The sequence below is a fragment of the Talpa occidentalis genome, unplaced genomic scaffold (assembly GCF_014898055.3).
Source record: "Talpa occidentalis isolate TD23 unplaced genomic scaffold, MPIMG_talOcc4v2.1 talOcc4.5, whole genome shotgun sequence".
NCBI classification, from domain to species: domain Eukaryota; kingdom Metazoa; phylum Chordata; class Mammalia; order Eulipotyphla; family Talpidae; genus Talpa; species Talpa occidentalis.
The window spans coordinates 69,215,805-69,238,285 of NW_023604861.1; the positions used below are offsets into that span (position 1 = coordinate 69,215,805).

Here is a 22,481-nt window from a genome sequence, read left to right on the forward strand (position 1 = left end):
ATGGTAGCTTTATCTTTGATTTTTTGAGGAACTTTACTGTTTTCCAAAATGCCTGCACCAATTTGCATGCCCAATTTGGGATATATCCTTATCATTGAATACTATTAAGAAGTAAAAAGAAATTACTGCTACCTGCAATATAACTGATAAATCTCAAAAGCACAGAAACCAGGCACAAAAAGATACATACTGTATATTTCCATTCAAATGAGGCTCTATAACAACAAAACTGATCTATGGTGAAAGAAATCAGAAGAGTGGTAGCTTGGAGTTAAGGTTTTATAGATAGGAAATAACAAGAACTGAAATGAATTGACTACTAAAGGTTCAAGGGGCTTTCCTGAGATGATGGCAATGTTCCATATTTTGACAGCAGTGTAGATTAAATGAGTGAATGCATTTGTGCAGAAAAAAATTAAAACGTAAGATTTTTGCGTTCTAGTGTATGTAATTTTTTTACTGAGGGAACACTGGTTTACACTATCACATGTGATTCAGAGACTTAAGAGTACATGTCTTCAGATGCATGTCACCACACTATACCCACCACCCAGGGATCCCATAATCTTCCACCATAGTCGATCATGCCCCCTCCTCATCTTTAAGTCTCAATTCCACCTCCAGATTTCTTGGGTTTATCATTAGTTGGTTCTGTCTGACACTTTATTTCATTTCTCTGTATTCCACATATTAAGTGTTACCATGTGGTGTTTTTTTTTTTTTTCCTTTCTGACTTATTTCACTTAGCAGCATCCCCTCTAGTTCCATTTAAGTTGTCACAAAGAGGAAGAACTATTTATTTTCACAAATGAGTAGTATTCTATGGTATATATATGCCACATTTTTCTAATCCACTCCTGTCCTTGTGCACTTAGGTTGTTTACATAGCCTGACTAATGTAAATAATGCTGCAATGAACAAAGGAGTGCCCTTCTAATTAATGCCCTTCTACAGCCCTTCTAATTAGTGCTGTTGCATCCTCTGGGTAGATATCTAAGAATGTAATTGATGGATAACATCTATGTTTAATATTTTGGGAAACCTCCATATTGTGTTTCATAGGGGCTGGTCCACTCTACATTCCCATCAAGAGTGTATGAGGGTTTTTCTTTTCCTCCACATCCTCTCAAATATTTGTTTCTGGTTTTTTAGGTATGAGCCATTCTCAGAGGTATGGGGTGGTATCTCATCATTGTTTTGATTTGCATTTCCCTGATAAATGATGAGCATTTTTTCATGTGCCTGCTTGCAATACAGATGTCTTCTGTGGAGACGTGTCTAACTCTTCTGCTCATTTTTTTGATTGGGTTCTTTTCTTTCTGTTAAGTTGTATAAATTCTTTCTATATCTTGGATATTAGCCCTTTGTCACATATATGACATGCTAATATTTTTCCCATTCAGTTGCATGTCTTTTTGTTTTATAGTTTATTTCACAACACAGAATTTTTTTAGTTTGATGTGGTTCCAACTGTTTATATTTACTTTTGTTTCTCTTGCCACCGGAGGTGAATCCACAAACATCACTGAGGTCAATGTCATGAAGTGTTTGGCTATCTATGTTTTCCTCAATGTATTTTATTGTTTTGGGTCTTACATCCATGTCTTTAATCCACTTTGAGCTAACTGTTGCGTAAGGTGTGAGATGGTGATGTAGTTTCATTCTTTCGCATGTGGCTGCCCAGTTTTCCCAGCACCATTTGTGGAATGGACTCTCCTGTCTCCGATGTATAAGCTGAGCTCCTTTGTTGTCGATTAGCTATTCCATAGATGTGCAGGTTTATTTCTGGACTCTCAACTGTACTCCATTGGTGTGTGTCTATTTTTGTTCCAGTATCACAGTATTTTGAACACTATAGTTTTATAACATAGTTTGAAATCTGGGATTGTGATACCACTACTCTTCCTCTTTCGTCAGAACTGCTTTTGACTATTCAGGGTCTTTTGTGGATTCATATGAATTTCAGCAATTTTTGTTTTATTTCTTTGAAGAATACCATTGGAACCCTGATAAGGATTGCACTGAAACTGTAGAATGCTTTAGATAAATGGCAATGTAAATTTATCTCAGCAAAAACAGTAAAATAAAAAAATCCTAAGAGCACTCATCAACAAATATCAGTGTACATTCACAGGCAACCAATAGAAACCCATAAAGTCACTTATGAAACAAATAATCCATTGTAATACGTGAACCTTACTTGGATTCTAATCTTAAAATCATTTTTAAAAAGACCATTTGTGGCATTCACTAAATAACATGAAATGAAAACATTGGCTGGATTTTGATATTGTTAAACTCGTTAGGGAAATATTTAATTAGGAGTATTGTGGCTATATTTTAAGATACATAATAAAATATCTATGAGGGTGTGGGATTGGAATTGAGCATGAGTTACCAGTGGCTGGGACTCAGTGATGGCTAAAAGAAGTTTCATTAATGCTCTATCTTCTTTTATTGTAGAAATTTTCCATAACAAAAAGCAAAAATAACTTTAAATTTCTCCAAAACATAAAAGATAAGGTTATGTAAACATACCCAAATTCTATTATGTTGAAGCAATCACTGTTTACCCCTTTCAGCAAACTATAAAAATGAATGTTTGATTATGTTAATTCTGAACTTAAAGAGGTCCTGCAAAATGTTTCACTAACATTTTTAGTAAGATGGACAACAAAAAGTTTGGTGGAAGATAAGTGAGTAAATGAGAGCGTATGGAGGTAGGTGGTAGCTTTACAGCCCTTGTTCATACATGGTATCTTCAGCTTTAAATGCAAATCTATGCGTGTAGTATGGACGGTCTATAAGAAAATAACATAATGAAGTATTTACTTGACCTTTTAAATTCTGATTTTTATAATTCACCTACAAGCAAAAGCAACTAACAATTTTTACATACTATTTCGAATTTTTATACCCAATTAAAATATCAGAATAGAAAAATCAATTTTTCTATAATTTAATGATGATATTAGGTGAGACTAAGAAGTTCTGAAGTTCCAAGAATGGAATTCATATATACGTTTAGGCATATTTAATAACCTTAGAAAAAGAACAGAAATTTTAAAAAGAAATTCCTTTTTTCTATGATTAAAGACTTCGGCAGCTTAAAAACTTCAACACTAGGTCAACTTTCCCTAGAGCTTTCAAAAACACTGACACAAATAAATTAATACTGTTATCTTCCAATTAGTCAAGTTTATGAGTCAATTAGTTATAAAGATGAGGGGAAAAAACATACAAACCAACCTGGAGCCAGGAATGGTTCTCTTTTCACAAAAGCAATTGAGAAGTAGGTAAATATGTGACTATTCTTAATGTACAAGATACCTCTACTTTTTATTTAAGAACAGAAAACCCTTTGCAACTAGGGATTTGTTTTTCCCTTATATGCTACAAGCCCCACTACTTATCTTTTGTCTCCATTTTCAGTACTAAACCTGGTTTTATATGAGAAGCTAATTTTTTTTAATATTAAATTTCCAAGGAAACACAAATATAATCAGGCAACTGCAAAGCTGTTTGAAAATAACTTTAAAAGCTTTCTTCCTCTGTGGTAACAATTCCACTCATTAAAGAAAGTGTTTTTTGTAACTGGAGGGTCACCTAAGTAAATGACTCAGACTACTAAAAAGATAATATTGATACATATGCCATTACTAACATTAATTCTCCCCTAAATTCATAAATGTAACCCATTACAATTCCAATAAAGAGAGAGGGAACTAGATAAATAAACTCAGATAGAAAATTATGTATATATAGGTAGCCAGATAAAATAATTCTGGAAATACCCTACCAGCTGGGATTTTATTGCTATTTAAGTTTGAGCAGTTTAGGCCTTCCCTGGTGGCACAGGCAGTTGAGCATCACGCTGTGAAGCTGTCCCGCAGCCTCTGCAGTGCCGGTTCGATTCTGGCCAGCCAGCGAGGGTCCCACATGGCATGACAGACCTCTCCTGTCACGCCCGCTGCTCCCCTCAGCAGTGCATTTCGTCAGTCTGCCTGTTCTGTTCCCCGTTCTGTCTCTGGTGAATCCTCTCACCCTTCCGCGCATCTGACCTGTACCCCAGTTCTTGTATAAAATAAAAATAAAAATCTTAAAAAAAAATAATAAAAGTTAGAGCAGTTTAAACACTTGGCACGTACGCATCAGACAAAAAAACAAGAAAAGCAGAAAACAGTTTACCCTTACTACAAGTATATGGCAAAATTGGCATTTAAGATAGTAAAGATAGATGATTCAATAAATGGTGTTGGGACAAATAGGAAATCATGTGACAAAAATGTATCACTACTTCACTCTCTCAAACAAAATAAGCTACCAAAGAATTTAAGAATTAAATGTTAAAATTAAATCATAAAAATCTTGAAAGTATTAGCAAAAAACATGGGAGAATTTTTTACAACCTTACAGAAGACCTTTCTAAAATGAAACAGAACTCTGACTCAAAACCCTAAAAGAAAATGGTAAATTTGACTACATAAAAATTTCTGCCAAAAAGAAAGAAAATACCCCCACAAAGGTCAAATACAAATAACAAATTGGGAAAAAAAATTAAGACAGAAGGCTAATTTCCTTACAATAGATCAAATGCTCCCACAGCTATAAGAACAAAAACACAAAATAAGCAAAAGCTGGAATGAGAAAAAAATTATGGGTACCCAAACCTATTAAAAAACTCTGAAATGTAAATTTTAAAAATTTGCTATAAACAATTTACCAGGGACACTTTAACACATTAGGCTGAAATCTCACTTCCTAGTACAATGTGGCATCACGTATCAACATTTTATTTTATTTTTTAAAGATTTATTTATTATACAAGCACTGGGTACAGTCAGAAGCGCGGGAGGATGAGAGAATTCACGAGAGCCAGAGCGGGGAGCAGAGCAGGCAGAAGGACCGAAGTACACTGCTGTAGGGGAGCAGCAGGAGGCAGGAGAGGTCTTCGGGCCATGCGGGACCCTCCTCCAGTGGCCGGGAAGCAGCCAGGGATGGAACCGGTGCTGCAGAGGCTGTGGGCAGCTTTGCAACCCAGTGCTCAACCACTGCGCCACCAGGGAGGCCCATGTATCAACATTTTAAATGTGCATACCCTGTGAACCAGTACTTTCATGAATTTATTTTATAATACATATACCAGCACGTACTCCTGAAAGTAGTAGTATTTGTAACAGAAAAAGCCAAGAAACAACCTAATGATCCAGCACTAAGAGAATAAAAGAAAAAAGGTATATCCATTTTATCTTGTAGGTATGTAAAGCAACTTAAAAATAATCACAACTCCAAGAAACAAAATTCTAGAAGCTTAAGTATGATTATCAACTCCTCCTTCAAAGTTGAAAAGAATGATGTGGCCACTGATCTGAGAAGACCTCAAAATCAGTCAAGTTGGGTCCCACCATTTTGTATGCCTATGTCCTACACCAGCTAGTCACAAAGGTCACATTAACCCACTTAAACACTGCTGATGATTTATGGTTCTGCCTTTACACTTCCCATCTCTTGTGCTTTAATCCCCAGAGGGACTGACTGCCTTGGTCTATATTTAGAAACAGGAACAAAAAGTTTCAAAGAATGTGCTATAAGAATAGTGCATATGCAACATTTACTTCTACTTACTTAATCAGAGAAGCACAAGAAAAATCCATTTGGCAGGTTCTGTTATCCTGGGCTAGGAAAGTATCCTTAAAATGTACCACTTAAATTGGAGTCTTGCATTACTTTTAGAAATGTTTTATACAAGCCTTCCAAATTTAACTGATAACAGCACTAAAATAAGATGCTTTTATTCCACATGATTACATGTTTCTCAAAGTTTTAATATACATCCACAACTCATTTAAAGATTTGAAAGAGCTGTTTCTAAAATTTGTTAAAAGCTTGTTATAAATTTGACACTGGCACTTCCTAGAAGTCAATCTAAATCATATTTCACCTATTCAGGAACCTACCATTTGTTCCCAACTTTTATTCCTAGTCAGAAAATTAGAAATGCCTTAAGATAAATTATTCAGAATCTATAAATTCTACTCCTTGTTATTTTCTAAATAAGAATGGAAGAAGGGGGGATGGATACAGGACATCTTTCTTTAGCAGCATCCACTTCCTGGGAGTATCGCATCATAGTTTACTCTGACTTTACATTAAGAACTGATACTTCAAATGATTTATCATATCAAAATCTTCTAACATTTCTAATATATGTTCCTATGCCAATGTAAATGATGATATAATGACTTCATAAAAGACTAAATTTTAATCCCCAGGCTATAACCTATACTTTGGGCAACACTCGATAAAATTTTCCTTGCCATCAGCTACTTTGGGTAGTCCCTGAAAATGATTTAATAAGCACCAATATTCTTTGTATTTACATATATATAACCTTAAAGTTCTATCAATTCTTCTTTCAAAGAAATCATACCTTACAGTCTTTTTTTTTTCCCCCTGTAAAGTCTTTTTTTTTAAAAAAAAAAAAAAAAAGATTTATTTATTTATTTATACAAGCACTGGGTACAGTCAGAAGTGCGGGAGGGTGAGAGAATTCACCAGAGCCAGAGCAGGGGGCAGAACAGGCAGAAGGACCGAAGTACACTACTGAGGGGAGCAGCGGGCGGCAGGAGAGGTCTGTGCGCCATGTGGGACCCTCCTCCAGTGGCCGGGGAGCAGCCGGGGATCGAACCCAGGCTGTGGGCAGCTTTGCAACCCAACGGTCAACCGCTGTGCCACCGGGGAGGCCCAATATAGTCTCTTAATATTCCACCCTTTTCCATGAACTAGTAACTAGTAATGAACTAGCTGAGGCTGTATTTACCTATTTCAGAACTACTACAAAAGCTTTCTTAATAGATATCCATTTTTCTTTCCAAACTATCTTGAACATTGTCCCCAATCCATTTTCCTAAGAATGCTTTCATGATGCAGTTCAATAATCACCAACGGCTTTCCTAATGCCTAAAGCAATAATTCAGGAGAGTGGTGAAAAATGAAATAAAACTTTGTTTTGGAAACATTTTTGGCTTCATAATATAAATTATCAAAAGCTAGGGCAACTGGGTGGCAGAGCAGGGATAGAAACAGGATAAAACCCTAGTTCCTTAACTTGGCATTCAATACCCTTCAGAATCCAAATACATCATACATTTCCAATCTAATGAACACTGGTTCAGAACATGTCAAAGGGTCAAGCTCAATGCCATCCTTAATGTTTGTATTCTCTCAACTCAATTTCTGTAACTTTCCCTTGCATCATCTCAAACTTCAACCACCTTTTCAACTCAAAGTCAAATGCTTCTGTGAAAAAAAGGTCATCAAGCAGAGAAGTTTCAGTGACTGCAAGGCAATAGGGATGCAGCAAACACAAAAGCAAACAGCAAAATTACAACTTAACAAGTGAATTAAGAAGTTAACATTTTCCTCCGAGAGAGTGTAAACAGTACTGCACAACTGAATACAAAAGTGTCAAGGATCTACCACACTCAGTAACCTAAACCCTCTTTCCAGTCATGCTAGTATGTTTTAGCCACTCTTTGTAGATTTCTCACCTCCTTTGTCTCAACACACATCAGTTTTATCAGCTCCTCTAAATCTTCAAACTTGTATTTTTGCTCCAATGTGATTATTTAAGGAGCATATCTCTAAAATAAGGTTTTTTACAAAGTCAAACTTCTTGCCATGGACTGCAGGAAAGCCCAAATGACCTAAGTGAAGCTCTCCTCGCCATCCTCCACTCTCCCCTAATTTTTTTCTCAATTGTCTTCAGATCAGATTCTCAAACACACAAAGCTAACTCCTGCCTCAAGTATTTTGCCCCCTAGGAGTTTTGGGAAATTTGGTCTCTGCAGCTCAAATCTCTCCTCCTCAGAAAGGTCTTTCTCAGTACCACCCTACCTAAAAAGGCCTCTCTACATGCCAGTCATTTTCCTGTTCCTATTTCCATGCCACCTTCCTGTTTATTTTCCACTATTCTGGGTTCCTCACTTATGTTCTCATCATTTGTAGTCCACCCAAGGGGGAGCACACGTGTCTTGATTATTGTTATGTGCTCACAGAACTGTACCTGTCTCTTAGTAGGTATTCAACAATCAGCTGAATGAATATACACACTATTAAGATTATCTAGTCTTACTAAATCAGTTTAACTATTCTTGGCCTTAATCACAATTTTCCAGCATTTCTAAAGAACTACAGTTTTAGATAGGTATCACCAATACAGAATTAGGGAACCATAGAGCCCCTAAGTAGGCAATATTTTCTTCTTCTTTATCTTCCAAATTTAGTATTCCAGAAGTCAAAATTCCAAGAGAATGCTGTCACCTTCTGAATCACTAATGTTCAAACAGACCTCTTCTCTCTGTTCCCATGCAGGAAAATGAGATTACAAGTTAGTGTGCTTTGGTTAATCATGAAATTTCCTGCTTGCAAGTTTCTATTGGTTTGTTTTTTACCCTTCCCTCAGTTTCTCGCAAATTTGTCTTTTTGATTCAGAAAATGAGAAAGCTGAGTCACTCCTCAACTCCTAGTCTCTTTAGTGTGGTGATTAGTGTTTTGAATAATGCTTTGGGGCACTTCAAGAACAAACTGCTATACTGACACAACACAATTGGCAGGAGTGAACTGAAGGGAAAAAATCCTTTGTGATCTCAGGCTCATTTTCTAAAAAATGAACCATTTTAAAAATCCTATAAAGCTATTAAGATTTCTCGGCAGGCAGTTATACCACCTGATTCTTGACCTTTTATACATAAAGAAAGGTCCTACAGCTAGTAGGACACTGTCTCAAAAGCAATCACCCATTTGCTAATAATTTGTCTAATAAGATGCCTAACAATTTTTTTTCGCTTCCAAAATAAGCAAAGTTAAAAGATGAAAAGGGTAATTAAATAATGTACCCAAGAATTAGTAATAATGAAAACTACAGACCATGCAGATCTGTCTGTAGACCTGGACCATCACTTTTAAGAAATAATAGTTCTAACCAATATATAAAAATGTCTATCTCGAAATAGTTCATTAACTCTCACGGCAAATCTCCCACAAATTCAACTGGCTTATTCCAAGCAAGGAATCCACAGATTACCCCTCCTTTAAAGAATTAGCAACCTTCTCTTTTTCTCCCCCCAAGATTCCATTATGCTGCATTAAGAGGCTAAAACCTGTGCTCTCACGCCAAGTCAGCTCCCCCGCAGCTGAGACTGGTAGAAGAACTGAGGCCGGGTCAGAACGCGAAGCCCAGATTCCAAAAGCCTGGGCTGGGTTGAGCTGGTGGGGAGTCGCCACATCACAGCCCGGATTAAGATGGGCGGTGGCAAGACTTGGCCAGGATTCTTCCAAATTCTCCGCGCGCCACGCCACTGGAGGCGCTGTCCCTCCGCTGCAGTTGGGTCAATGTGGACATTTTCCACTTGACCAGCTCCCCACCCGCGCAGGGGGGCAGGGGGAGGGAGACCCCCCCCAAGGCAGGAAGGGGGCGCGGGAGGAACGCAGCGGACTAGAAGCTAGGCAGGGCCGCTTCCCCAGGGGCACCCCAGAAGAGTACACAAAAGCCTCGCCCAAAAGATGAGGGCGCCAGGCCTGTGCATCCTCCGTCTGCCACCAAGTCAGCGCGGTGTCCTCGACACGCACCTGGCAGCCGTGGGCCGCGCGCCTCGCCGTCCCGACGCCGGGGTCCCGGGACCGGAAGGCAGAACCCGGGGCCGGCGGGGTACACGTGTTCCCCAAAACCAGGCAGACAATGAGGAACAAGCTCGGGTTTCCCCGGCGCCCCACCCTGCTCTCCGCGCCTCCCGCCAGGGGGGGCGCCTGGGCGCCGAGGTCCGGGAACAAAGCCCCTCGGGGAGGAGGCTCCGCCCGCGGCGCCGGGACTCGCGCACACGAGGGGACAGGGGGCGGGGGCGGGGGGCGCACTCACCCACGGAGCCCGAGGAGCCCTTGCGCTTGGGCGCGGCCGGAGTGGAGGGGGCGCGGCAGGGGCCGGGGCGGGCGGGGTCCACGCGGGCTCGGCCTGGGGGCTCGCGCCGGCAGGGGGCGGCGGGGGCGGCCGGGCCGGAGGCTCGTCGTCCTCGGGCAGCGGGGCGGGCGCGGGCGCGGCCGGGAGGGACGGCGCCAGCACGGCCGACGGCGCGGGGCTCGGGTCCCAGGAGGGCGGGCGCTCCGGGGCGGCGGGAGGCGCGGCCGGCAGGGGCCCCGGGGCGCCGGGGGCACGAAGTCGTGGCCGAAGTCCAGCAGGGGCGCGCCGGCGGCGGGGGCGGGGGCCGCGGGCACCGGGGCGGCAGACAGCCCGGCGGCGGGCTTCCTCTCCAGCACTTCCAGCTCCTCCAGGTCCTCGTCCTCGTCCTCGTCCTCGTCGTCGTCCTCGTCCTCCTCAGGCTCCTTCACGAACTGGTACTTGAACGGGGGCTCGGGCCGGGGCGGGCTGTCCGCGGACGAGGACACCACAGGCGCCTGGAGCGCGTCCTCCATGGCGGCGGGGGAGAGGATGCTGCGGCGCGGCTGCCGCCGGGGCGCGTCTCCCCGGGCCGCGGGGAGCGTGGGGGCTGGGGGCCGCGAGGGGCAGCGCCGAGCGAGCGAGGACCTGCAGCGGCGACGACGCCCGGAACAATGAGGCTGCTCCTGCCTCCGCGCCCGCGATGCGCCGCCCGCCCGTCCTCGTCCCGCCGCCGCCCAGGCGCGAGGAGAGAGGCCGCGCGCTCCCCGCCCAGTTGGCGTGACACCCTCCCGGCGAGGAGAGGCCGAGACTGGCGCGGGAGGAGCGAGCCAATCGGCGACGGGACACCGACGACGGGCAGCCGGGCAGCCCAACGGGAAAGAGAGAGAGCTAGCGGTAGGCGGGGCTTTCTACCCTTCCTCCCTCTCACCGGCTGGGCGGGCTCCAATGGGCGGGGCTTGAGTTGGGAGCCCCCACCCCGCGCCCCAGGTGGGAGCCGGAGCGGGAGCGGGAGCGGCAGCGGCTGGGGGGCTCGGCGTGGTCCGTGGCGGGGTTGGGTCTGCGGATGGCGGTGAAAACCAGCGCGCGGGCGGCCTGCGCCGGGAGTTGGGCGCGGTTCCCGGCGCGCCGCCGGAAGGGCGTTATCCCGGGGGACTGAGGGTAGTAACTTTCCTCCCAGGAAAGGAAAAAACCGTGAGTGGAGAAAGGTACTTGCTAACGGACTGTGATGAAGGCCTTAAGGATGTAAGGACACATTAAATTTTAAGAGTTTGAAAAAAGATTACATTTATTCTAACTTCATCCCCCAAACCACCGAATCACTACTGTCATCACCACCTTAAAAGAAAAAACACTATTTTGGACAGTTTTAGGATCACTCCCAGTCTAAACTGCAGAGCCTGGATGTAGCAGGCACAACAGCTGAGCCAGCTGATCTAGTGGATGGAGCAGAGCGTTTGAAAGTCGGTTCCCCTTCTTCCCAGGAGGGTTTTGGGATCTGCTTGCCACTGGACTCTCACACCATAAGAGGATGAGTCACCCAGAGGGGGAGGGTCGGGAGAGTGGCGTCAGATGGATGGCAAAGTTGATTGACTTTGCATTTCAGTCACCTTAGGCGCATGAGTCAACATTTCAGATGATTCAGGCTCATGGGAGTCAGGAAGCCCTATACTCATTTCTTTGCTATGTGAGGATGTGCATGACCCCTGCATTCCACTTTTTCAAAAACAGGAGAGTTTAAAGTATGACTGCAGAACATGCAAACATTCGGAAGTTTAGAGCCTTTTGTCTTTCTGATAACAGCTTCCAAAAATACCCACTGCATGCCTAATCTGAAGGCCCTAGAGGGAGAAGGAAAACCTGCTTCTGGCTGCTCACACTCTAGCCCTGCACTGCCCATAACTTAGTCACTGGCTGCTTCCATCTACTAAACACTTGAAATGTGACTTTTTTAAAATGAGGTGTGCTGTGCACACTAGATTTTTAATTAGTAAAAAAAAAAAAAAAACCTCAGTTTTTATATTGATTATGCTGGGGGGAAAGGATGTCCTGAACAAACTCCACAAATACGTTTTAGGGACTCCATCCCTACCCCAGACCAAAGAGATCCAAGACACCAAGGACTACAAATCCCACAATGTCATCACCACTGAAGGGAGGCTATCTGGAACCTGAGGGTGGAGTTAAGCAGCCAGGCCTGGTATATAAAACTAGACATTTTGGGGTGTGGGGGCCTTGTCCTTGGTTTTTCACTGCCTTTCAGCATGCTATTGGGGTTCCAGATCAGCAGAACTGTTAGGATTCATTCACCAATTTATCTCTCTCTTTTCCCCGAGTTATTCATTTCTTCATTTCCCCCTTTTTGTAAATAAACCCTTTATTATCTTTTTTGTGTGTGCCTGCAATTGACTATCATTATAAGTCCTTTTACGTGCAGATGATGACCTATAGTCAGGCTAACCCATTTCACATTGGGGTTGCCCTGTAACAATTACGTCTTGGAGTTGATGTTTTGGATATATCTGAATAAGCACACCTTACTAAATTAACTTTATTAGTTTCTTTTTACTGTTTAAATGCAGATTCCAGAAAATTTTAAATACATATACAGCTTACATTGGACAGTGCTAGTGTAAATTAATGATTAAGAAATTTTGTTTGCCCAAATCCTGTTGGGGTTAATGGAAAATTAACCCCCAGGAAATTTTTAAGGCAGTTAACCTATTCAGTTTGAATAGGTTTAATTAGAAACAATTTAATTGTTCTTACACCATGTACGCCCCCTGAAAGAGTTAAGAAAACTCTCTTTCAGGAGCCATACATCACAACTATTTTGTCTACTTGTTATAGGACAGGGAGAGGGGCAGCCCAAAACCCCGCAAACCTGCCTATTCTAAATGGGTTCTGCCATCCGCCGCATCAACACAAAACATAGGAGACTTTAATGAAAAGGAACTTTAATAAAACTAGGAAACAATACAGGTAAGGCAAAGAATCTAGTTTCTAAATCAAGCACCCAAAGTTACCCATCCCCTCGTGGGTAAAAGTCCATCCAAATGGGATTTGCCCAGAGCAAGGCCCCAAGGCCTGCCACAAGTCTAAAGCATCTTCCAGTGGGGACCCACAGAAAAGGGTCACAAACAACCGGACAAGCCCGGAAGGAAAAGAGCAAAATCAACATCAAGATAAAAGCTGCCATTGTCCCCTCCCCATGGGTCTCACCCACATCTGTGTCACCCAGTCCATGACCAAAAGACAAGCGCAGTTTCTTCACGTGTCTCTAGGCTCCATGCGCCTCCTCCAGGTCTCCTTGCTCCATCCTGCTTCCTTCCTCAGTCTCTTCTGCAGCTTCTCCTCTTCCTGCTCAGCTCCACCCTCCCTTGGGTGGGGCAGGGAACCTCCCCCTTTCCTGGGGACCACCCTGTTGCAATCCCCCCTTTTAATTTTTATTCCACCATATCTATGGTGGCACAATCTCATGGTGTAATCTTAGGAGACAGTCTTTTTTCAGGGTTACAATGTGTGTAAGAGAAGCAACAATTAGCAGCATTGTCCATGAACGTCCAGTATGAGTTTCATTACTTAAAAATAGTCCATTATCCAAGCCAAAAGAAAAAATTTGGAGCATTGGCTAAAACAAGATAGCAAATATATCAAAATCACAGGGAAAGAATGTTAAAATGGTTCAACTTACGCAAAAACGAATTCTCTCAACCTTGATCCCAAACTTTAACAGCATAGCAAAAGTTTGCAAACTAAATCTACTTTTTAACCATTTTTCCTATTTTTGCATAAAATCACAGGGCAGAAAATAACTAACAGCAATTTTTTAGCTGGCTTTGTTGAAATACTCCATACAGGATCAGAGCGAACCGGTGGCATCCAGTCGATGTATGCTTCAAGTATAAAGTTGGTCTCATCAGACACCACCTGGGCTTCCTCTTCTCGAGGGTACCAGGGCATTTTCGTTGGCCGGGTTGTCCAGTCCTGCCAATGGAGGCAAGCTTCCTCACCTTCTTTGGAGGTCTCTGGAACCCTACAAACAAGGCAAACAGGTTCTCCTCTTCTTGGTTCAGCTCTTTTTCAACTTTCTGGAAGAACTCCACACAAAGCCACACAAACTCACGTCCAATTTTTTTGTTAAAACAGACAAAATCCCTATGGAAGTTATGCAAAAACAGACTCTAAGATAAGTAGCAAAAATTACTACCACTATTTGTATGCTGTGTTGGTATCAAGGGGACAGAAAATGTGACAAGTTAGCTTTGCTGGAAAAAATTGCAACCTTGCTGCAGATCCTGGTTACTCAAAACAAAACAAAACAAAACAAAACAAAAACTTTGTGGATTCAGGACAGAATGCATAAAAAAATTACCAGTATTATGTCAAAGAAAACTTAGTAAATGTCAGGTGTATTTCCAGGTCTATTCAGTCCTTTGTAGGAAAGTTTTTTACTCTCAACAGTTCCATCAATAGGAATCTGTTGAGACCTTTTCTCCCTATATTTCCAGAAACAATTTCTGTAGGTATGAAACAATTGAATTACACAATATTACAAGGTGACAATCATCATTGACAATTTACATCCATATCAGGTCAAGGTGTTATTACCCGTTTTCCCAAGTGACAATGCTTCCCTTCTAGTTTTACTCTACTAGGTGAGCCAAATAGAACAAATTCATCTAATGCCTTTCCCAGGAGGAAAGGGAGAAACTTTGTGGAGTGTCTCAGGAGCTCTACATAGGTTCCACAAAATTTCCTTGCATCAGCCAAATGACAGGCTACCAAATTTGTACTTGAATTTAGATTTCTGGGAAGCTTTGCCATAAATATCAGAAAATTAACAGAAACAACAATATTCAATGTCTATGAAGGCACCGGCTTAGTTCAGTAGCACAATGTTGACAATCAAACCATAACCTTTAGTGTTTCTCATAACTGGAGACTTTTTTTTTTTTTCAACGTCTATGGGCACCACATATACCAATTTTTCAACCTCTCTAGGCCAAGACAGACCCAGTCCACGACCAAAAGACAAGCGCAGTTTCTTCACGTGTCTCTAGGCTCCATGCGCCTCCTCCAGGTCTCCTTCTGGCTCCATCCTGCTTCCTTCCTCAGTCTCTTCTGCAGCTTCTCCTCTTCCTGCTCAGCTCCACCCTCCCTTGGGTGGGGCAGGGAACCTCCCCCTTTCCTGGGGACCACCCTGTTGCATACTGAAAAGGACTTGCCTGTGCTCAAGTGCACAGATGGATTACATTCAACCTTTCTATTCTAAAAAGATGCTAATGTCATTTTGGCCCTCTTAAGCAAAAAATTAACTACTTGCTAACTTGTTCCTAGCATTTCACTCAAATTTAGAGTTCATGATATACCTTTTAGTGAAATGCAGTTCATGCTTCTGGTTGACATCTTGACTTGTAAGTTCATTCTTAAAATATAAATATTATAAGATTAATGTCTTTAGTCGTGTTAGTTACGAATTGATGACTAATGGTGGACCTAAAATTAAAAGCTTAAGTTCTTTTAAAAGGAAGTCATAAAATAGGCAAGTGAAAGCCATAATTAAAATTGAACCTAATCCTTGTCCTTTAACCCTCTTGGGTCTGGTGCATTAGTACTGCATTTCCATTTCACTGGTGATATTTATTTTGATCTAGCAGAAAAACTATTTATGATGCAGCAGAAAATTTTTATCCAGCAGCATACATCCAAGCAGAGCAATTCCTACACCATCTCAGAAAAAAAAAATTGCCCTCATTAAAAAAAAAATGTCTACAGAGAAGAGTTCACAAAGAGCTATAAACAACTCATTCCAGTATATAAGCCACTCTTCACCATTCCTAAAGACTGGAATATAAATTGTGTTGTTTTATCATCTGTAGAAATTGAAACAAAGTCACTCTCCTTAGAATTAGCATTATTCATTTTTTCAACTAAAATTTATTGAATATCTAGGTTCTGTTGATAAAGGATAAACATGTCCTAATGTCAAAAAATACAGTTTACATAAAAATGATAGACATATATACATGTGTGTTTAGATATGCATATATGTAAATATATGAGTTCATAAATATGTGAATATATATCTAAGAAAGAGAGGTTAGCATCTACAGCAGCAGAGAGGAATGAATTTTCAGCACAGATTCAAGGATCAGAATGTCATCTGCTATAGCTAAAGAGGTAGAAAGTGATTGAGGATGAATCCAGAAAACTAAATACAGACAGTGAAGTGTCTAAAATGCCATACTAAAATGTGGACGCATTATTCTCTAAGTAAAGAGTTATTAAAAGTCCTTCCTGGTGGCAGCAACCTATGAAGTTGTCCCCATTCCCCGGCTGGCCAGGGAGCAACTCACATGGTGCAGCAGACCTCTCCTGGCTTTCCCCCTGCTCCCCTCAGCAGTGTACTTCAGTCAATCTGCCTGTTCTGTTCCCTGCTCTGTCTCTGGTGAATCCTCTCACCCCCCCCCACACTTCTGGCCTGTACCCTTCTTGTATGCATAAATAATCTTTTAAAAAATAAATAAATAAAAATCCTTAAGCAGGATGGTGGAATGACCTGATTGCTGATTTACAAAAATAACACTGACAAAGGCTGGGTTGTGCATGCTAGAATAAAGGAAGCAAATATTTAAGATGTAATTACAATATTTCAGGTAATTTTTGCCCAATAACTTTATTAGAGCTGCTGTGGTTTATTTAAGTGAAACATAATCACTGCTTATAGTTCAGGCAAAAGCCAATGAAAGCCTAAACTAACATTATAGGAAACAGAAGATAAATTTTTTAAAACTTCTTACATGGAATTCATAGAATTTGGCGACTAATAGGATGGAGGGGCCAATGGAAAAGAAAGAAGAAAAGCTTATTCTAAAGTTTAAGCTTAGGTGACAAGGCAAATTGGTGCTGCTATTATCAAAAGAAAAGGAGTCAGGAGAGCAGGGGAGAATGGGTGAGTAATGCTGGGGAAAACATAATGACCTAAGTTTTTAGCTACATTGAACTTGAGTTGCCTGCAGAACGTTGGAGTAGAAATAATCAGGAGGCAGCTAGATATTAGCTCTAATCTGGAGAGCATGTACCTAAACCTGTTGGTTAGGTTTTGTGCAGTAAATGTTTGAGAAAAAGTGGTAGGGGGCAGGGGGAGGTAGTGCTTAAGCAGATTGAGGGATACTGTCTGCTACCCTTGGGAGAAAGAGACCCAGAATGGAGCCCTGAGAACCAGCAACTTGAAACCCCTCTAGATGTCCATGAAGAGCGTTATTTCCACTTAACCTTTATCTTTTTCCCATGCAAAACCAAATACCAACAAAAAACTTTCTTTAACTTTTTTCAGAGGCCTAGTCCTTTTTTTTTAAAGATTTATTTATGCATACAAGAATTGGGGTACAGGCCAGAGGTGTGGGGGGGTGAGAGGATTCACCAGAGACAGAGTGGGGAACAGAACAGGCAGATTGACTGACATACACTGCTGAGGGGAGCTGCGGGCGAGACAGGAGAGGTCTGCTGTGCCATGTGGGTAGCTCCCTGGCCAGGCATTGAACTCATGCTGCAGTGGCTACGGACAGCTTCATAGGTTGCATCCCCTTGTGCCACCAGGGAGGCCCATCCTTTATTTATTTTTTTATTTTATAAATTTCTATTTTTTTCTCTTTTTTAAAGATTTTATTTATTTATTTATTTATACAAGCACTGGGTACAGTCAGAAGCGCAGGAGGGTGAGAGAATTCACCAGAGCCAGAGCGGGGAGCAGAGCAGGCAGAAGGACCGAAGTACACTGCTGAGGGTGTTATAGGACAGGGAGAGGGGCAGCCCAAACCCCGCAAACCTGCCTATTCTAAATGGGTTCTGCCATTCGCCGCATCAACACAAAACATATGAGACTTTAATGAAAAGGAACTTTAATAAAACTAGGAAACAATACAGGAAAGGCAAAGAGTCTAGTTTCTAAATGAAGCACCCAAAGTTACCCGTCCCCTCGTGGGTAAAAGTCCATCCAAATGGGATTGGTCCAGAACAAGGCCCCAAAGCCTGCCACAAGTCTAAAGCATCTTCCAGTGGGGACCCACAGCAAAGGGTCACAAACAACCGGACAAGCCCGGAAGGAAAAGAGCAAAATCAACATCAAGATAAAAGCTGCCATTGTCACCTCCCCACGGGTCTCACCCACATTTGTATCACCCAGTCCACGACCAAAAGACAAGCACAGTTTCTTCACGTGTCTCTAGGCTCCATCCTGCTTCCTTCCTTCCTCAGTCTCTTCTTCAGCTTCTCCTCTTCCTGCTCAGCTCCACCCTCCCTTGGGTGGGGCAGGGAACCTCCCCCTTTCCTGGGGACCACCCTGTTGCAAGGGGAGCAGCGGGCGGCAGGAGAGGTCTGCGCGCCATGTGGGACCCTCCTCTGGTGGCCGGGGAGCAGCCGGGATCCAACAGGTGCTGCAGAGGCTGCGGGCAGATTTGCAACCCAGCGCTCAACCGCTGCGCCACTAGGGAGGCCCCCGTCCTTTATTTTTTAAATAGGTGCTCATGTTAACTTCTCCATCCACTTAATATTAAATTCAGAATTCAAAATAGTATTCCAGTAGGTGCTCAGTATAATTATATTTAGCACTAATAATTTAAACCATAGATAATCCTTAATAATTTAAGCCATAGATAATCCTTAAACCTTCATTAAGCTGGTAGCTCCAACCTCTTAGACAATAGCAAGTAGTAGAATTACCTGGTGGATTTTTGCCTCTTCTACTTAACCATCTCCTAGTGAAGATGCTCGAAGAAGGAAATGGCTGAAAGGAAAGCAGTTGAGAGATGCTCCACTAAATCACAAAATTAACTAGACAATAAAGGATCCTTTTATATGACCTCTTGTATTTATGAGTTATAGTATTTTTTTTAATCAACAGATATATATAGCACTCTTATGCAACTTGTTTGGTACTTTCCAAAGAACCCAGGGACAAACTCATCCTCATAAACGCCATAGTCATTGACCTGACTATGTCTTTTTGAAACTCATTTTCCTTTCATTACTAAAAACTTACTGTAATCTAACATTTCCATTTTTTCTTATTTTTATTTATTGTCAAGTGGCAATTCTTCAGCCAGGTGATAAAAGACTTGCTGTAAATCATTTATGAATAATAAATGCTATTTACTATAAAGAGTTAAATATGACCTATCATGTGTTTCATTTCCTCCCCATCCCCAAACACCATTAAAATGTCAGTAGAGGAGTAAAAAAAAAAAAAATGGTATTAACCAAAAAGAACGAAGAGACTAAGAGAAGCGATGACACTGAAAAGTCAAAAATATTTCAAAACATGTATGGAAGACTAAAAACAGATGGAGGGGTAGTTGCTTACTTAGCAGACCAGATAAACTTACAATATAAATACCTCTTATGAGGCAATACCACCCAAAAGCAAGTTATTTTTTGCCATAAAACCCTTGAGAAGCCAAGATTGACAACAAGTGGATCGAGTGAAAGTAGAATCCTTGGCTGCCAAGCTCCTACTCTGCTCCCAGAAAACCTGCAACAAGACTTAAATACATCTCTACTGCCCCACCATCACTGCTCCCCAGCCCCTATTGTCCAGTACATCCCATTGTCCCCTAGATAGAAAATTGGATAATTCTTTTGTGGAGAAACAAAATGAGTCCAGAGAAAAATCTTTGAAGTACTGGTATTTAGAGTAGCCCAATAAAAAGACCTGATCAGTGCCATAGAGATGGCTACCAGCCAGCCCATTTCTCCCCACAGAGCTCCCAGAACAAAAAACTAGGACTGCCAAACATTTGGCAAAGAGTTTGAGTAAAAGCTTAAATGAAAACAAACAGAAAAAAGAAACTTGAGAGAATGGTGACATACAGAAAGGAAATGTCAAAAAAATCCACAACCTATCATTAATATCTAGAGGGAAAATAAAAGGAGATATCACTTCCATAAACAGAAAACAATAAAAATGAAAATAGCAGAAAACATGAGAGAGTTCATAAATTAAAACCAATTACATCTTCATAGCAGCATTTTTCACAGTAACCAAATAATGCAAACAACCCAATGTCTACCAACGAATATTTAAATAGATAAACAAAAGTTGGAATGGAATATTATTCATCCTTAAAAGAAGATTGAAATTTGAAGACATTTGCTAATAAAATAAGCCAGACACAAGAAGACATCATGTATGACTCCACTTATGTGGGTTACCTATAATAGTCAAATACATAGAGACAAAAAAGTAGAACAGTGGGCACGAGGGGCTAGAGGGAAGGAGGAATGATGAAAAAGTTCAGGAGATGGATAGTGGTAATGGGTGCACAAAATGAAAATTATTTAATGCCGCTGAACTGTCTACTTTAAAATGGCTAAAATTGCAAGTTTTAGGGCCTCCCTGGTGGCGCAAGGGGTTAACCACAGTATTTTGAAGCTAGCTGCAGCCTCTGCAGCACGAGTTCCATCCCCAGCCAGGACCCATATGGCACAGCAGACCTCTCCTGTCTTGCCTGCTGCTCCCCTCTCTGTTCTGTTGCCTGCTCTGTCTCTAGTGAATCCTGTCACCCCCCCACACACCTCTGACCTGTACCCCAGTTCTTGTATGCATAAATAAATAAATAAATCCTTTTAAAAAATAGCAAATTTTATTTCATGTATATTTTACACTAGAAATTCTAACTGTAATTTTAAAATATTAGTAGAAGTGTTAAAGATTAAAAACCAGAAAGAAATATATGAGCAACAAACAAGTAGATATTGAAGTTTTTTTAAAAATACAATACTATTACAATAGCATCAAAACTATGAAATATTTAAGGATGGATTTAACTAAATAATCACAAGACCATTACACTGTAGAAATGCTGAGTGAAATTAAATAGATGGACTTCCACTTATTGTCAAGATGTATGCTAAAACTACAATAAATTAGAGGAGGTCGTGCTGGCATAAAAATAAACAAATAAATCAATGGAACAGAGTAAGGAGTTCAGAAATAGATTTGTATATATACATTAGATGCAAAATTTGGGAAAGGATAGTTTTTCCAACAAATTATGCTGCAACAACTGGATACCCATATGCAGATATAAACAAACAACAATGCCCACTTGATTCTTACTTCACATCATATTCAAAAATTAACTCAAAATAGATCTTCACATCATATTCAAAAATTAACTCAAAATAGATCATTCCCTAAATAGAAAAACTAAAGCTATAACATTTCTCGAAGAAAATTTAGAATAAAGTCTTGACAAGTCTATATATACTGTACATGTTAGTTAAATGGTACAACCATTTTGGAAAATCCTTTTAAAATTTCCTAGGAAGTTAGACATATCTAATCATATGATCCAGTAACTTCTTTCCTAGGTATTTATCCAACAGAAATGAAAACTGGAAACTACCCACATGGCCATCAGCTGGTGAGTGGAGAGCTATCTTATGACTAGAATCCTATTCAGCAATTAAAAGGAACAAACTATATTTACAGAGCATGAAAGAAACTCAAAAGGGTCATTGACATGAAAGAAAACAAGACGCAAAAGACTACATGATTCTGTTTATGGGACATTCTAAAACCGCCAGGTGGGGGTGACCAGAGAGGATGAGGGAAATCCTTGGAATGACATTGGTGATGGAGACAAGACTATATGCATTGTCAAAACCCACTGAACTGTACGTGAGAGAACTTTACCAAATAAAATTTTACATCAATAAATCTGATAGTTAAAAAAAAAAGACAGACATAATATAGAAGACAAAAGATTAAAAAGTGAGAAGATGAATTTGAGAGGCCTATGAAACCACTAATAAGAGGTCCAGAAAGAGAAAACACTAAGTTTCCTATTAATCTAATTTGCCCTCTAGAAAGGTGAATTTGCAGTTTGGTACTTCATGTTCCATGACGGGGCATTATTTAAGAGTTTACATTTTAACTTAGCCTTTTAAATGTGTGCAAATTTTTTAAATGTCAAAGTTTTAGACTTTCTTAAACAGCTTTCCTTTTTCTAAGTCATCTACTTTCACTGCTGGATTTCTGAAGCCTAGCCATGTATCTCTTCTAACAACTTTGAGATCTAATTCACTTATCAGAAAATTCATGCATTTAAAATATACTAGCCATTCCTTACCTTTGTACAATTCTGAATATGATATGGAAGAAAAGACACTGTGATTCAGTAGAGCAAGATTCTAGATGTAGTCACTAGTTTCACCATACCCAGCAAGATGACCTTTAGGACTCACTGAGCCTCAATATCCTCATTTGTAAGTCAGGGGACTCAACTAGGTGATTACTCAATCCCCCACTCTGATCCACTTTTAAGATCATTTACATTGTTGTTTATTTTTAACCTTTAATTTCTTTTTTAGTGCCTGGCCAAATAGTGGGATAAACAGCTCAGAAAGATGTATTGTATAGTAGAACAGTTGCACCAATGCTCTGAATTAAAGCTGGCCCTTAGGAGATTTATTACAGTGTTCAGAAGCCTTTGTAAATGTAAGGAGATTCTTTAGAGCCTCTTTTGAAAGAACGCAATTTTCTTTT

General features: G+C 41.0%; 1 protein-coding gene across 1 annotated transcript in view; it reads right to left on the reverse strand.

Moving 5' to 3' along the window:
• The window catches only part of RTN4 (reticulon 4), a 69,279-nt gene extending 58,766 nt beyond the window's left edge, over positions 1-10,513 (reverse strand). Inside the window, 3 exon segments of the mRNA XM_037527415.2 lie at positions 9,917-9,961; positions 9,964-10,185; positions 10,188-10,513. Of these exon segments, the coding sequence (XP_037383312.1) occupies positions 9,917-9,961; positions 9,964-10,185; positions 10,188-10,467 (547 nt within the window). The 5' untranslated portion in view covers positions 10,468-10,513.
• Positions 10,514-22,481: the final 11,968 nt, after the last annotated feature.